The 16,883-nt window shown below is 41.2% G+C and overlaps 1 protein-coding gene across 2 annotated transcripts in view; it reads right to left on the reverse strand.

Annotated features, from left to right (window-relative positions):
- Positions 1–391: 391 nt before the first annotated feature.
- The window catches only part of akap6 (A kinase (PRKA) anchor protein 6), a 217,805-nt gene continuing 201,313 nt past the window's right edge, over positions 392–16,883 (reverse strand). For both annotated transcript variants that reach the window (XM_084914965.1, XM_084914966.1), the window contains exons 20-23: positions 13,170–16,055; positions 11,081–12,361; positions 7,611–7,697; positions 392–4,952 (exon numbers count right to left, since the gene is read on the reverse strand). In XM_084914965.1, the coding sequence (XP_084771091.1) occupies positions 4,908–4,952; positions 7,611–7,697; positions 11,081–12,361; positions 13,170–16,055 (4,299 nt within the window). In that variant the 3' untranslated portion in view covers positions 392–4,907. The remainder of the gene's footprint in view (positions 4,953–7,610; positions 7,698–11,080; positions 12,362–13,169; positions 16,056–16,883) is intronic.

The raw sequence follows: 16,883 nt of genomic DNA on the forward strand, positions 1-16,883 counted from the left end.
CAATCCACAGTTGGTGACACTAGCAGACCACATTTTCTTGCAGTCTCATAGGGTTAGGGTTAGGGTCTATTGGGCTATCCCATGTGTTGAAAGTAGTAGTAAATGGTAGATAACAGCATGTCAGAATGTAATGAAGAAAGAAATGGGAAGTTATTATGTAATAATTGGAAAATATGCATCATAAATGCCCCACTCATCCAACCAACTTCACATCTTCAAGGTTGTTTTCCCAACTCTCGCTAGAATGAGCTTTTTTGAACTTTTGATGGTTTTCTGAAGCCAGCAACTTGTCTCCCCTGTGTATTAGGTCCAGCATGATTTCTGTTCTAATCAAAATGAGAGATAAAAAAACAACAACAAAATAAACAAAGCACAACACAAAATCACAGAATTGTTTTCCAATAAATTAAGTTTATTTCAGTTGGCTTTAGTTAGCAGGAACCATGCACTCAAGCTCTTTATGGCAGTACTAATAATAAAGATATTTCACATCACAGACCACATAAAGAGAAAAACACAGACTCCAAGCATTCCCCCCTCTTGCATTTTACATCAAGGTTTACACCTTTACATATATACACAAGCTCAACATGAACCTTGCTGTTTTTTCTTTTCTTTTTCTTTTAACATTTTTTTCTTGCATGTTGCATGTTTTCTACCTGGGAAAGCAGTGTATTTATTTGAAAAAAGAAAAAGGTAGGAGAAGTAACAGTGGAGCAAGGCACACAATTATACTTTAAAGATTTCAAATCCTATATTGTCCTACACACACTTGTCTCGGCACCAATCCCAAACTCTAGCGTCACTGCTAATCGTCATCTCAGGAGTCGCCCAGAAGGTAAAAAAAAAAAGAAAGAAAATGATACATGATACAATATTTGTGTAAATACATACAGCAGTATTAATACAACACACGTCCCATCAACAGTGATCAAACTGTAATGTCTACACAACACCACTTCAGCTCTCACCAACTTTGGTCGTGTTGCATAGATAGAATACCATTTTGTTTTTATGTTGGGTTTTTTGTTCCTTTTGTTTTAGGACACCTGGTTTAGTTCAGTTTGCAAATGCTGTTCTACAGGGGAAAGGTTTTATTCCACATGTAATTCAATGGACTTCTTCACCACCATGTAGCTACTCTCAAGTAGCTAATAAAGTGGTAAACAACTATCACTGAACAGATGAATGCCAGCAGAGAATTTTGTCTTTTTTCATATTTGGTTTGACTATCAAGCAGCACTTTGAAAGGTTATACTGGTTCTGAAAGAGACAGGCTCAACCTCAAACTGGATTATGTTCACTATAGTGAATCCTATTGAGATCAAATAGGATTCACTATAGTATCGTCACAAATTTACCCTACAAGACACAGTTAGGGTATGTTCAATGAGTCTGCAAAGCAGGACAGTTCTCAAAGAACTTTCTCAAAATTCTGTCCAAATTAGGCAGTACTTATCATACAGCTGCCTTTGGACAGGTATCTACTTTAGACTTGACTTGGGGAACCTGGAGAAAATGAGTCGCAGCATTTAACTGCAAAAGCAGACAACCTCCCTCCCCAAAAAGACAGTGTTAGAGAGCTATGACATAATCAGCTAGCTGGAATTAAAACAAGAACAACTCTTCTATGTCTTTTCCTAAGTTTCACCAAGAACTAACTGGTCAGTACATCAAATGAGGAGTAAGCACTTCATATTCAGTGAAACTGTCATAAGTGTAACAGTTTCAGGCATTTGACCAAAGTAATAATACTGTCCATTTCAGTACTTGTGGAGACACGTGTTAAGATTTAGCAGTGTTAGATAAAGACAGATCCGAATGACCTCTACAAATGGATGAGAAGGATTCAACTGTGTCCGATTCCTTCAGTCTGTGTTCTAGGTAGTAAATAGCGATGTTCCTGGGGACTATTGAAAATTATTTATACTAGAAGACCTGTCTGATTTTTCTGATACAAACATGTATTTCAGAGCCATTTAAAAAGTTAACTGCAGTTCTTTAACAGACTGTATTGAAAATGTTGCTGTAATTTGTGCAAAACAAGCACCCAGTCTGGTTCATTTGCCAAGTGCAGCTAACCTTAACAATGCTAGCCTAAGTAGCGCTAGCACTAAAGACTACAGCTGGGCCCAAGAGCTTTATTTTCTGTTAGCATAACATCCACAGAGAACCAGTAGAACGCAGAATGTGGTTACGTATTGCTCTGTTTGATGGTTATATGCCAGTTTACACTGACACAGCTATCATACAACTGCTCAGAGAGCAGGGTGCTGCTGTCTTTTGGGACTGTAGCCCCAGTTGGTGGATCTGGTTGATCTTAGAACTAACAGTTTACTTTTATACTTAAATTTCAATAACTACTTCAAATGACTGGCATTTCTGAAGCTGACCAGCAAAGGTAACATTTAATATTTAATTAGTCACACACATCCTTAGTAATTGCTTTGTTCAGTCGAAATACACTTTTATGTTTTTCTATGCAGTATAAGACGACTTTGTGTGCTCTTTGTACCTTAATCATAAGAGTTTAACAAAACAGATTAATGCCAGCAGAGCTGTTTTAGTGAGGTTAATATTTGTAATATTTTTTAACATACCCTTAATTTTTTTTTCTCTTATCATCACTTGTGTTTTCATGTCTGTTAGCAGTAAGTTCTTCCCACCCTCCAAATCTTTTTTCCTGATATCTTAAATAAATTTAGTTTAATTTATTTGATTATAGAACCATGGCTTAGCGATCCACTAACTTACACCACAACTCAATTTTAGTGCTGTTTCTACTACAATGACGGGCTTCTACCACAACCACTGTGAGCAGACCTAATGAAACTGACCATGTGACAGTAGCAGATTATGAAAACTTACACAATCTAGCAAGTGTTATTTTTAGGAAGTTACATGCTGAAACACTGGGCTATGTAACTTTAAGCAGTGTGCTGTAAGAAAAGAGTGTTTACAACAGCAGTGTAAAAACACCAACTTAGATACAGTAAGAAGCAGACTTGGTAAAGATGAGATGTACAGCGTCACAACCAATACTGAGGTAGCTCCAGAATATTATAGAACCAGAGGCTTTTGAGGAGTGATGTGAGACAACAGAAACAGAAAATGAAAAATCTGAAAAAATCAGAGCTCCAGTTTGTTTGACTTCAGGTCAATTGAATCTAGGTCTTTTGCTTAGAAATTAAAAAAGTGTAGCAAAAAATCAATTAGGCAGTTATATAAAAGTCAGATGTTTCCCTCAGCCACCTTGTTTTCAGTCTTTATGCCCCTTATTGGTCAAATAAAGTTTCCATAGCCATACCTGCCAAAGAAACAAACCCATCGCCCAGTTGACAGAGCTGCCATAGATCAGTGGTCCCCAACCCCCGGGCCTCGGACCGGTACCGGGCCGCGAGAGTTGAGGCTCAGGTGTGAAATGTATGGTTTTCAGGGTTTTTAGCGGTTTTCAGCGTTATTTTGTTATCGTTTTTATCGTTAACTCGGTTTTCCTGGGTCTTTTCACGTGTGTTATGAATAAATCTTCTTTTTTTCGGTACTGGTACTAGTTTTATTTTGTTGTATTTATCCGCGACACCTTAAAGGCCGGTCCAAGAAAATATTGTCGGGCATAAACTGGTCCATGGCGCAAAAAAGGTTGGGGACCGCTGCCATAGATGTCCAGAAAACGCCTGACAGGATGCAGGTTTCACTGAGCTGTTATTTCATTTTATTCACTCAACCTCGGGTTTTGTTCATGTTAGGTGATTTCTGTTTGGAAACAGTGATAATTTTCTCTTCTTTTGTCATAACTGACGAGTAGCAAATAATTTTCAGGAACAGAAAATGGGCAGCTGTCCAGAACCTCTGATAGAAGACTTGAATGACTTGTAGTTGAATTTATTACTCATGTTTCTGTGGAGTGCTCTACACAGTGACACACTGATTTAAGCTTATCACCACATCATGGTTGTTTTTCTGCTGCTATTCTTATAGCGTTGATTCTCAAACTCTCCAAAAGATCTGATTGGCCTTTGATATCTTTTTTGTTTTATATGTCATTTCAACTTTTTTTTTAATATCTAACCTTTTCCATTTTATGTTGAGTCAGTTAGATTAATTGCATGAATTTAGCAGTAACAATTGAACCAGATTACCTCTGTGTATTAATGTAACATGTTTTCTTTGTGGAAAAACCGGCCTCCAGGAAATAAAACAAACTAGCCCCAAGAAAAGAAATTCCAAAAAGTACAGTAAATTCCACCTGATTTCTGAACAACTCACATTAGTTAAATTTACTGCTTATTGAAAGTTTAAAAGCTCAGGTAGCACTTTCAAATTGTTTTAAATAGTCAAAACAAGCTACAAAACATAGCAAAATGAAAATGAGGCTGATTCTGCATTGCCGGCATATAAACAGTAAAGCTAGTCTGTGTTGTTCAGTGTATTTTCCTCTTTAGCCCAGTGTTATGTAACGGACACGACATGAAATTATATGAGTCATGGCCCATATATAATATCTCTCTGCCCTTAGTCACCTTGAAACAGTTTCCAAATTGTTGCTGGACATAATTCTGCTACAATACTTTCTTTATAACTCTTAACATCTTTCTCCTAATGATTGTATTTTCATATTCTATATACTGTCCCCAGATTAACTCATAAATATGCTCAGCCAAACCCCAAAGCTGCAGCATAATCACAAGCTCAACCCTGAAATAAGACATAAAGACTCCGACTAAGAATCAGTTGACAATCAATTTGAAGGTCACCCTGAAATGATTAAATGAGTCAGTCTTGAATTACAACAGTGAGAACTGAGAGATGATAAATGTGAAAGCTCCAGGAACAGAGAGGGGCCATCCAGAGTGATGAGGCTAAGAAGAGAGATCACTTCACCGATGAAGAAGACGAAAGGCGCTCGCTTACTGCTGGATCCTGGAGGTTCCTGCTCCCAACACGGCTGGTCTCTGGATGAATGGATGGACAGAAAGAGTAGGTTTGTTAGAGCAAAGCTGATGAAAACATAACATATTAGTCACTCCCTTTAAGCAGTTTATAGTGTTTATACCGTTCATGCTACCCCACACTGCCAATCAATTTGGCTGATCGAGGTCATCTTTTTGGGCACGTCAAGAAAGCTTTGAGAGGAAGCATCAACTTCTGCTTCATCACTGCTTTGGTTTCCTTGCTTATGGCGACTTTGCCACTAGTTGAGACAATCAACTTGGATCTCAAACAAACTGTGTGCCACCGTTCAGCTACGGTGCGCATTGAACTGGAGTTTTTTTCACCACACCAAGACTCTTTCCATTTGCCTGATTTGACACACTTTGCCAATTTTGTGAACATGAACACTCAAGTTGGAAGCCAGAGCAAGACTTGTACTGAAAAATAACATCTATGGTATTGCTGAAAGCAGTCCAAATGACCCCCTTTTTAAAAGCAAGATTATCCTGACCAGGACATCTTGAACTTTCGATTTTACTTTGTCAGCATACAGGAATCTGGTGAGGTTGTTACAATTAAAAAAAATCTAATGAATAAAACAAAACCAAACAAAACCTGTACTCAGTCATATGTAATATGCATTCGAAATGAAACCTTTAGAATCTACGCTCTTTCTGAAGATATGCTTTTCCACATCAGATAATTTTTCCCTCTTATTTGCTTTTTGTTGTGAATCTATTAAATGCTGAATATATTACATTTTTTCAGTTGTTCTTTTACAGCATGAATTGTATTGAACAATTTGATGTTTTATACATTCAGCAGCGCTCTCTATTCCATTCCAGGTGCATAAAGTGTGTATCGATATTCAGCTTCATCTAGTCTTCTTTGTGATGAAACTTTCCAAACATGAGTAAGCGATGAAGCCTGAACACACTTTCAAACACACATGCACACACACACACACCCTCTCGCTCCTGTGTGTTTTGCTGCAGACCTTCTGCTGTCTGGGTCACAGAGCACATCATGAGTCGCATTCAGGATTGCTTTAATTGCACCTGTGTCTGTGTGTACAGTGTGTGTGTGTGTGTGTGTGTGTGTGTGTGTGTGTGTGTGTGTGCGTGTGAACAGGTGGGCTAGACTGGGCCACGCCATGGGGGTCAGGACCAGCTGTACACATCGCTGGTATGATGTGTGTATGTAAGTGTTTGTGTGTCCTTTTGTCATGGTGTTACATGCAGTGTGTGTGCTCACTAAGCTTGATTTTGCTCTTTCATTTTGTTGTGTATGTGGGTTTGCCCTCTTGATAAGTCTGTGCATGCACATTTGTGTGTGTGCGTGTGTGCATGTGTGTACAACATGTCTGTCTAACCTGCAGCTGTTGGGCTGTCAGAGCTTCTACCTGGACTCTTATGCCCTGCCCTCAGGGGTGTGTGCATGTGCATGTTTGTGTGTTTAGAGTATGGGGGCAGTAGGGTTTGCTTAGCCCTGGAGGCACCCATAGGGCGGCCACATCTCTTTCTCTCTTACACACACAGGCGCACACACACATACACAGTCACAGACATACACACACTCCAACACACACACACACAGATTGTGTCAGTGATGGCTTTTGTTCTTGTTCTGCAGCTTCCTGGTTTGATTTGATTTTAAAAAGAAAGAGTAAGATGAAAGCAAAATAAATTCACTGTTTGTGTGGACCCAGCATAATGCAGAATAGCCACAGTTAGTTTATAAAATTTATAGTTATTAACAAGACATTACGACACATGTGAGGTGACTATTACAGTATTTCAATTTGCATCATTTATGTGAAAGCCATTAAAACTCCCATCATTAGGGTTACAGCCTGAACCTGAATTCACAAAACACAAACGAATGAGCTCTAACTGAGTAATGAGTAATGTGGAGACAACTTGGTCATTCAAGTTGTCTCCACATTTGAGAAGATATTTTGACAAATAATCACATAATATAAACCAAGAAAAACACTTTTTGGTTTTGCACATGTAAATTCATTTGTGGCATGTGCTGACGTTGCAGACATCGTCTGGCTGCAAAGTCAGCATCATGGACACGGGAATGCTCTTTTTTTAATGTGTAGCGAGTTAACACAGGATAAGTGGAAGAAAGCCATTAGGGGTTAAGGTTAAGTCACACATGAGGTGAGATGTTTGTCTTCTTCTGATTCTTCCAGTTAAGAAACTCTTTTTGTGTTAATTTCATTTTATTCTAATAAATAAAGAGATAGCAGGAAATAATTCTGGTGTTGGTTCATCTTTCATTTTATATCTATTCAGTACGATTCAATGACTATATGTCATAACAACACAACGGTTATTCAGTGTTTGTAATAACACACAACTTTAAGCCCTTATACAATTGGAAATGGCAATGGCAATTTTATTTATATAGCACATTTCATTATAATTTAAATCAGGTATACAAAAATTCACCATACAAGACATTATCATAACAGCCTTTGTTTTGGCTTCTGCCTTTCTGTGATTGATTCGGTAGGCAGTAACAGCAATACATAATACAGGAGTAGAGCACGGCCAAATCCAATAATCACACAATATCCCTAGTCTAAATGTGTCCAGTGATGGATAGATAAATGATGGTGAAAATGCTGTAACACCATATGTGACTTCTTTTCCCGTGTCTTAACCTACCCTGATGGTACCCGTCCTGTAGGTGGGCTGTCTCACTGAGGCTTGGCTCCGCCCCTGGGCTGTCCTGGCACTTAACTGAGAGCTCCCCTAATAGAGAAAAAGAGAAACAGAGCGTTGTGGAAAAATTAGGAACATTGAAACAAATACCTAAATCAAATTAAAGAACAAAGTAGAGAAAGAGAGGAAGAAAAGATGGGAAAAATTGTTCAGTCATTTTTGTTTCATTGTTTCAACAGTGAGAAAGAGACGGTAGGGAGTTGCGATGTATGGCTAAAAAGTGAGTAAAGGAGAGAGACAAACGAGAAGGGAGAGAAGAATAAATCAAAACAGCATTATCAGCCTGAAATGTTGTTTGTCTTTGTTTCCTAATCGGCTTGCACTTTCTTTGAGCCCAAACTGATGAAAAGTTACAAATTAAAACAATGAGCATCAGGCCAAAAACAATTCTCTCCCCCACTTCACTAGGCTCTCTTAATTGGTTCGCAACTAATCGCTTTGTAATACTTGGGTAGCTATTATCCCTCCACATACTTATAACAATACCAGGAAGTCATGCACACAAACACAGATACACATATGCATACAGTTCCGCTTACATAAACTAGCAGAGGCACATCTACCCCCACTTTTGCTTTTTCTTTCCTTCATCTGTTTGCTGCTATTTTAATAAATTAAAAACTAATGAGAACGCTAAACCAGGACAAAACGGCTGCTGCAGGTCTGGTGATTCTGTTAACAACTGAGAAAAATAAATATTCAAAAACACAAAAGGAAAGCTACAATCAAATAGTTTTATAATCAACAAAATCTTAAGAAAGCAAAAGTTAAATAATGAAAAATACTGAGAATAAATCTCACAAACTAATAATTATATCCATGAAAAACTAATATAAATCATTTTAATGTAATATTTCTGACAAAAAATGAAAAATTCCTTAGTTTTTGTTCTTCTTTTAGTACTTTTTTCATAGTAGTTGGCCTGCTGTGCTACATCTCTTTTAGATATTTGTGCATTTGATTTGGTAAAGGTCACAGTACTGCCAGATTTGCATGTTGAATTCCCACTGTAATTGCCCAAAGCCCTACTTCACTTTCATTTCAGCTGTTAATTAAGTCACATTTCCATAATAAAAAGAAGAAAGTTGGCTAATTACTATAGGGATCTGACACAAACAAGTAAACGCCTCTGTCTCTGATCTCCTAAAGGGTGATTTTCCAGCCATTATTGTCAGGAAAGCTGTAAAAGACAAAACTTAAACTCATTGTTACAGAGATTTAAACTTAATGCTAACAAAGCATGCCAATGTTTGGAAGACTGTTGATACTCGGTTAAATATGGTGGTGCTGGAAGCTAGAAGCAATATGGACTATTGGGAAGGTTAGCTGTTAATTTGTTTGCTACCAGTTTCAGACAGTATAAAAGCTTAACATAGCTACTGTTATTAATACTTGAGTTGAGTCTTTCTACCATTGCCAGATTAGTTGCCATAACTAAACCAGACTAAACTAAAATAACGGATGTAATGAGAAGGATGGGGCCTGACTGTGAATCTGCACGCTCATTTTCTAATGACTACTGATTAACCAGTCATTAGCCAATGAGAGATAATCCTCTTTTTTGACACACTGTATGACTAAGACTTAATTTTTTACTCAGCATGATGTACCACGAGAGAATGCATGAATTCAGAAAGCAAGCATTCACAGAGAGCATGTCAGAAAGCTGTTTTCCTTCCTTTGTCCTACTTCTACACTTCTATATATCAGAAGTCTTTTTGCAACCACAACCATCTCCATCTGGCAGCCTTCAAAAAAATTCTTTTTAGGCATTTCCACATTAGATTCATTTTACAACCAATAAGCAAAGCCAGTGTTTTATTCTGTCTTGCTCCCAGTCAGCTCACCTACAAGTTAAAAAGCTAGCTAACTGGAATTCATGCTAAAGACATATACACTCAAGGTTTCCTTGGGTTCAACACTGTGACACACTGTGACACGATCTCTTTCCGAACTCATCACATGCGGAAGCCTGGTTATAGCCTCTTGGTATCATAGTTTAATGCACTGATTAACTTCAAGCATCATTTTTCACTATACAAAATTAATTTAGTCACAGTGTGTATTTTCCCCTAAACCACAACCTTTTCCAGTTCTAAACAAGTAGCACTGATGCCTAATCCTAAAGAGTGCGTAAAAGCAAGACCAAAAAGGCAGTGAAGTGAAAAACCCAAACCTAGGAAACCGTGATCTTTTGCTTAACAGATTTGCAACTTACACCAACTGTCCTGCCTCCTTAGAAGAACAAGCTGTAATGGAAGTTTTTTCTCAAACAGGACCAGTGCTGAGTGTGTGTATGGTGTATGGTGTGTATGGTGCACCAGTATACTGGGTGTTTACTGGTGCCTCGAGGCACCAGTAGTGGTGACTATGTGCAGGATACAGAAACGATTGCATGAAAACCAACTAGAAACTAGTTTAAAAATGAAACAAACTCTTCAGCTGGCTGTTGTTCTTTTAAAAAACGACAATGCTGATAAAGAGGGAAACTAGCAAGGTTGCAGAGATGGTAAAAAAAATCCCGTACTCATTTGCATAAAGAAATAGAAGACTTAAAAAGAGCACAAACAGGCTAATTCAGCGATGAAATGAATTGAATGATCACTGCGGGAAGGGAAAGCTCTTAGCTGATGAATCCTAATGAAATCTGACTGATAGTAATTATGCTGATGTTGTTCTGTGGACCTTAACCTTTTAACTAAAAAATTGAGAAGTCTGCAAATCCCCCTTCCATTAACACCAGAGGGAAGAGAGAGCGATGAAGCAGAGGAGCAGAGAGGATAAGAAGAAGCACTAAGAGCAGAAGGCATAGAGGAGGGGAAGACAGGAAAGATATTTGCAGGAGGAAAGGAAGAACAAATGAAGAGAGAAAGGAGAACAGGGGATGGAGGACAGGTGAGAAGGTGAGGAAGATGGCGAGAAAAGGATAACTGGGAGAGAGGGAAGATGGAAGAAGAATGGGGGAGGATAACATAGGTGGAAAAAGGAGAAGGAGAAATGAAGTGCACTGGAGAGGAGATGAGCATTGGATGAGAAATAACAAATAGAAATAGAGTACAGAAAGATTAAGTGAAAAAAAACTAAAAGAAAGGTGTGGAAAGAAGTGTAGCAAAAAAGAAAGCAGGAAAAAAAGGAAAAGAATGCAAGTACGAGTGTGTAGTGAAGAAAAGTAAGAGGAAGGATAAGGAGGATGAAGGGAAAAGGGAGGAGGAGAGGGGGGGTCACACATATCAACACCTGGCATGTCTGTCCAGCCTCAGAAATGGAAATGAAAGAAACACATACTGGCCTCATTACATTCATGCCCATTGAGGGGCTTGGACTAATACTTGGAGTAGAGAGGTAAAGTCAAGTATCAAGGCCCCGTATAATGTCCTGAGATAGCACATCAGGCTAATACATGGAGCACTAACCTGCTTCGCTGTCGCAGTCTTCGCTTCCTGCTGCGAGCTCCTCCGTCCTCTCCTCCCCTTCTCCTCTGACTTCACCCACTGAGTATCCACCTCCCCTTGCCTCTCCCCCTCTCCCCTATCTGCTTCTCTCATCGCCAAGCAGTTAATTTTGGGATTAATACGCGTGGCGGTGGTGGCTGGCTCTTTTGAGGGATTTGTAGCGGAGCTGCAGACACTTATCTTGGTCATTACGGCGCCCATATTGGATTCAAGCGTTTTAGTATCTGCCAAACATTCGGCTGCGGAGGAGTCTATCGGGGCGACACGCGCCCGGGGATTAAGATAAGGAGGCCCCTCATTACGACTTCTCTCCTCCTGCGGCGTGCTGACACTCGCAGCGGCCGCGACTTCTCCTCCAGCAACATCACAGAGGAGGTACGGGTGCTCACCTCGTTTCTCTTCCTCTGTGCCGGAGGACACAGGAAGAGGAAGAAGAGAGGAAAGGTAGTCTTTTGGTTTGGAGCCAGGCCCCTGGAGGGAGGTGGCGTCGCTTGTTGAGGGTGGGAAGGTAGAACATGAGCTGTAGCAAGGCTCCAGGAAAGTAGAGGAAGAGCTCTGTGTGTCCTCTGCTGGACTTGTTCTTTGGAAATATAGTTGATCCTGGTTTTTCGCCAGTACTGTCTGCTTAGAGAGAGACAGGTAACCCAGACTGTCATCTGCTGGAGAATTGGGCCCGTCGTCGGACGTAGACTGAAAATTGTTGTTTAAGCAAGACAGCGAAGGTACACTGTCATTCATTTCATAGCCAAATGACAGGGGGGACTCAAAATTCTCCTTCAGAAAGAAGTGCCATGGTTTCTTGGTGAGAACCATGCTGTAGCAGAGAGGCGGGCCTAGATAAACCTCCTCTGTACAGGCTTCAAACAGAGTCACCTCTTCCCTGATGTCAGGGCTGGGAGGCAGAGACAGAGAGGGGTTAGTTTGCTCTTCATGGGTACCATCAGCGGCACAGTAAGTTTCGCTGTCAGCAGACTTTAGATCAAGAGCGCAGACTTTGTTTTTGGTTCCAAGGCCGGGAGACGCTGAAATTTGTCTGGTGCTTGTGAACAGCTCAGGGCTCGGGCTGTGGAGGCCTTGCGTTGGCGTGACGTATGACGGGATGCTGTAGGGTGCTGGGGTGGAGCTCTTGTCCTCTGTGCACTGACTGACCTCGCCACAGTCACTGTCATGGGAAGAGAGAGACAGGTAGGAGTAGAAGTCTCCCTTCTTAAGGTGGAGGGGCCTGTGGGAGTGTTCGAGCACCTGAAGGGAGAGGAAGGAGAAGTTTTTGTGTTGCCTTTTGTTGTCTGCTCGTAAGGTTTGGAATTAAGGATAAAATGTGCTTCACTTATTGTAGAGCTCTGTCAGCTGACTGTATGAGTTCCTTTTGTTGAAATGATGCTGACTTGGTTTAAAATTTTATTTGATTGTGGGCAAAAATGATAACAAATAGAATCAACTGCTAAATATTCATTTAGATTCTGAACACAAAGGATAGAAATAAGAATAACCTTTAGCGCTTTTATCAATAGCATCTTATTTGTTTTGAAATGACTTTTTTGTAATGTTATTTTGTATTATTTCTAATTTAAGATACCTACCATAATTACTAAGCCATCAAATCTTGATTTACATATTCATATTTTACACTCAGGCACTTTTTGCATGGGGGGAAGTAAAACTTTTCTGCCTGATTTCTTTTTTCCTTTCAGAAATAACATGAAGACTGAAAACTGATTAGCTTTTAGATTACTTCACTTGCAAAAGATACCAAAGAAATTAGTCATTAAATCTGAAAAGTTATGATCTGTGATGCGATTTATTGAATTAGTCCAATTCAGTGAACCAATCGACTGAGATAACTTTTGATACTTTTGGATTAATTTGTCCAACAAATATACAGAATATACAAAGTCAAACAGGACCTCGAATGCTCCAGCTCAGAAATAATTTGATTCGTTTAGTGTTAAAGTTTTCAGCCACACCAAATAATTTTTGAGTTCTGTTTGAAATCGTTTTTATTTTCATGTTGCAGTGCAATATGTGCATATGCCTATCATTAATACTCTACCTTGTCTCTGATCTGTGCTAATGATGCAGAACCTTGGTCTGGAATGGACCCATTGGTCTCAGTCTGGCTCGGTTCCTCAGTCTGGTTCTCTTTGCTTTTCAGGGCCAGTGAGGTCATGTCAATAATCTCCATCACAAAATCATGCACGTTCTCCTTCTTGCTTTCTTCTACACAGCGTGGATGGAGGGAAGAGGGGCAGGGAAGGTGCTTGCAGCAGGAGGAGTGAGAGTTGTGGCCTTTTTTGGGAAGCAGGGACGAATCTTTGTCTCTGACTTCCCTCCTCGTCTCCTCTGTCACAAAAGATGAGAATCTGAACTTTTCCTGAATGGTGATGGCCTTCCTTCTGCTGGCTACCGACCTGCTGTTGTGCAAAGCATCGTGGGATTTGCAGTCCTCCACTGGGGAGAGGGATGGAGGAGAAGGGAGGGAGGAACTGTGGCAGGGCAACTCTCCCCGAAGCTGTCCCACCAAAGAGGAAGCACGCTTGGATGGGAAAGGGAGCAGCTCACAGGATGGGGACTCCTTTGTCTCGCTTGATTCTGTTATCACTACCAAGTTGCTAATATCTTGAACCAGCTCTCCTGTTTTGGCAAACACGTACGAATCCCTTAGAGACTCTCCGTTCTTGGTGAACATGCTGGACTCCTCTCGGAGGAGCTCATCATCTTCATCCCTCCCTTTTAGACAGCTCTGGTCCACATTTCCATTCTCCACATCATCCACAAACTGGCTAATGTAGCTTCTTGTCGCGTTCCTCCTATTCTCCTCCTCCATTCCCCTCTTGCCTGTTTTTACTTTATTGTTGCCACCATCACTGTTGGCATCTAATAATTTTGCAGCTGAGCGGTTTAAAAAACACTCCTTAATCTGAGGGGACAGGTTGGCTCCACACTGAAGCTCATCATGGAGGCCTGTTTCTGTTTTAGAGAAAGAGGAAGTGGAGGCACGAGGAGATCGGATCCAATTTTGGAGCTCTCTTTTCATGTACTCAAGCCCCAGCACATAGGAGCCCTCCATTTCTTCTTCATCATCATCCTCAACATCCTCGTGACCTGAGGATGCGCCACTCAGCCGCTCTCCTTCTTCATCCTCCTCGTCCCGAACGCCGAGCTCCTCCTCTGTGAGGGTGAGCGTGGAGGAAGACAGGAGGTCGCTGTCATCCTCATCTTCATCCGTGCAGGCTGATGTGCAAGAGACGTTCACAACCATGCTCAAACTAGTTGCGTCGGCTTCATCCAGGCCTTGTGCTCCTCTGCTCCTACCGTGGCAGCGCTTCCTAGAAGAGTTTGCGTTGGGTGCCACTGTGGGATCCAACAAGAGGTGCCTCTGATTTCTGAGCATGACAAAATCTTCAGAGCCTAGCGATGAGTCCTCAGTGCTACTCAGCTCTGTTAGGGATGCTGTTGCTGAACTCTCGTTGATCAGCGATGGAGGTCCTTTCCACAAAGAGCATGAAATCCCAGATAGCGGGGCGTGTCGACCACCGAGAGAGGGGGAGGCAGGGAGGGGGCTCCTCTGCGGGGAGCTGCCCCGAAGCGTCATGTCAGAAACACTCCGGGTCATTTTTGCCCCCAGAGGACTCTGGATGTTCTCCAGACGTTTCAAGAGATCGAGGGTTCTTCGGCTCAGCTCTCCAGGGGACGGTTCCCCTTGCACACTTTCAGTGTTGTTTTCTTTTCTTTGTTGGCCTCCATCATATCCACTTCTCTGCTCCTTCTCCAGCTCTCCGAGACTGGCAAGGCTACCTCCAGTTCCTTCATCAATACTGCGAAATGGGACTAGGCCAGTCTCCAGAGAGGCGCTACGATGCAGTGGGTCTTTGGAGGGGAATAACTCCACACCTGGAGCCAGAAGGGACTCTAGAGAGGAGCCCTGAGATAAAACTGGACTTGATGCCCGGCGGCTGAGGACAGGAGGAGTTTCCAAACCATGGTACTGTTGAGTGGTGAAGTCAGTGAGATCACTGTGGGACAAGAAAGACTTTGAGAAGTCAACAGCAAGTCCCCCCACCTCAAAATCAGAGTCAGAATCCGCAGGTGTCAGGATGCCACGTCCGTTAATTAGGATTTCAACAGCCTCTCCACCTCCCCTCCTGTGTCTCCTCTTCTTCTCCTCCTCTCTGTTTCTTTTGGTTTCGCCCCTCCTCCACCTCTTCTCCTGCTCACTTTCCTCCTCCTCTTCTTTACCCACACCTTTTTCCTCTCCTGGGATTTCAAAGTTGGCTATTGTTGTCTCTGTGTCTCCTGTGTCACTAACAATCCCGCTTTCGCACTCAGACCGACGACTGTTTGAGGACTGGCCGCTGCCTCTTCCACCCTCACTCTCTCCATCTCGGCATCTTCTTGACATCAAACCTCCCAGGAGGTCTGGGAGGGATTCGATGGAAGAGAAGGAGGAATCCTTACTCAAGCTCTTCTGCAGCACTTGCTGTTTCCTTTTTCCTGACTTGGTTTTTTGCAATAAGGATGAAGTGTGAGGAAACTGAGGCTGTCTGTATAATTCAATATTGTGGAGGCTATATACTTGGTAGACATTATTGTTGTTAGTGGGTGAGGTTTGGGAGGTCATATTGTGCTGAACCTCCACTGATGATCCACCTCTAGTATTCGACATAATCTCAGTACACTCAGTAGCGGGGACAGGTGTTCTACTCGTGTCAGGGGGGTTTTCATTGGGCAGAACAGCTTCAGAAGGCAGATTTGGTTCTGTGGGGAGGTTGTGTGTAAGGTCAGGTTCTGGTATAGCTTGTGGCTCTGCTTCTGTGATTGTCATATCTGTTTCATCCCATTCCCATGAATCATCCTGCACTGGTGCTACTGGACCAGCTGACACTGGGCTGATTTGGTGAAGGTCCACCAAACCTGGTTCCAAAAAGTTCCCAGGAACCTGCAGACAAAATGAAAGGAAACACAAGACAACATTTGTAACTGGTCAGTGAGGTTTTAGAGAAATTCACTCAGATGCAGAAATCAAGAAGCTGTGTTGTGTTTCTTAATAAAGTTCTCAATCAGACACAACATACAACATGATGGAGAAAGGAAAACAAACAAGTAACTTAGTCCAAAAACAACAACCAAAAAGCCAGGCAAATAAGGAAAATAAGAAACACGTGTACTCAATTAAACCCCCAAACAATGGAGGGGAAATATTTCAAATTATAGAATTTTATTCATGCCAAATATATCATTGCATCAGTGTTTTCACAGCTCAAATACAGGAAGGCAACAAATCCATTTTGAACTTCTGAAAACTCATGCTGCCCTTAACACTCAATTTCAAACAACTCTTTGCTCTGTGTGATGACACAGAGAAGGGTACCCCGAATACGGGCATCTCAAGCACACAGCTTTGGCTGTGAGCACAGCAGCCGCACTCACCTGCTGTTCAAAGCTTATTTACAAGGTGCAACCAATCAGAAGAAATGTGGCTTAAAAGGAAGGATTAAAATGTGATGTTTTATACATTTACTCCCTTACATGGACATTTTATTACTTGGCATGCATAAATATTAGATAAAAATGTAATTTTAAAGGTAGAATCTCCTAGTTTCTGAAAATACGCATAGCTAAAATACCATAAGTGGTTCTCCAGTGACCTTATTGGTGTTAAAAGGTTAAATAAATCTTAACACATAAAAATGAATAAAATACTGTTTCATTAATCGTTTGAGTGTTCGCTGTTAACAGTAAACAACTGCTGTGAACTCCATCTTCA

This window comes from Perissodus microlepis, chromosome 19, assembly GCF_051167445.1.
Source record: "Perissodus microlepis isolate ML-2025 ecotype Zambia chromosome 19, ASM5116744v1, whole genome shotgun sequence".
In the NCBI taxonomy this organism is placed as follows: Eukaryota; Metazoa; Chordata; class Actinopteri; order Cichliformes; family Cichlidae; genus Perissodus; species Perissodus microlepis.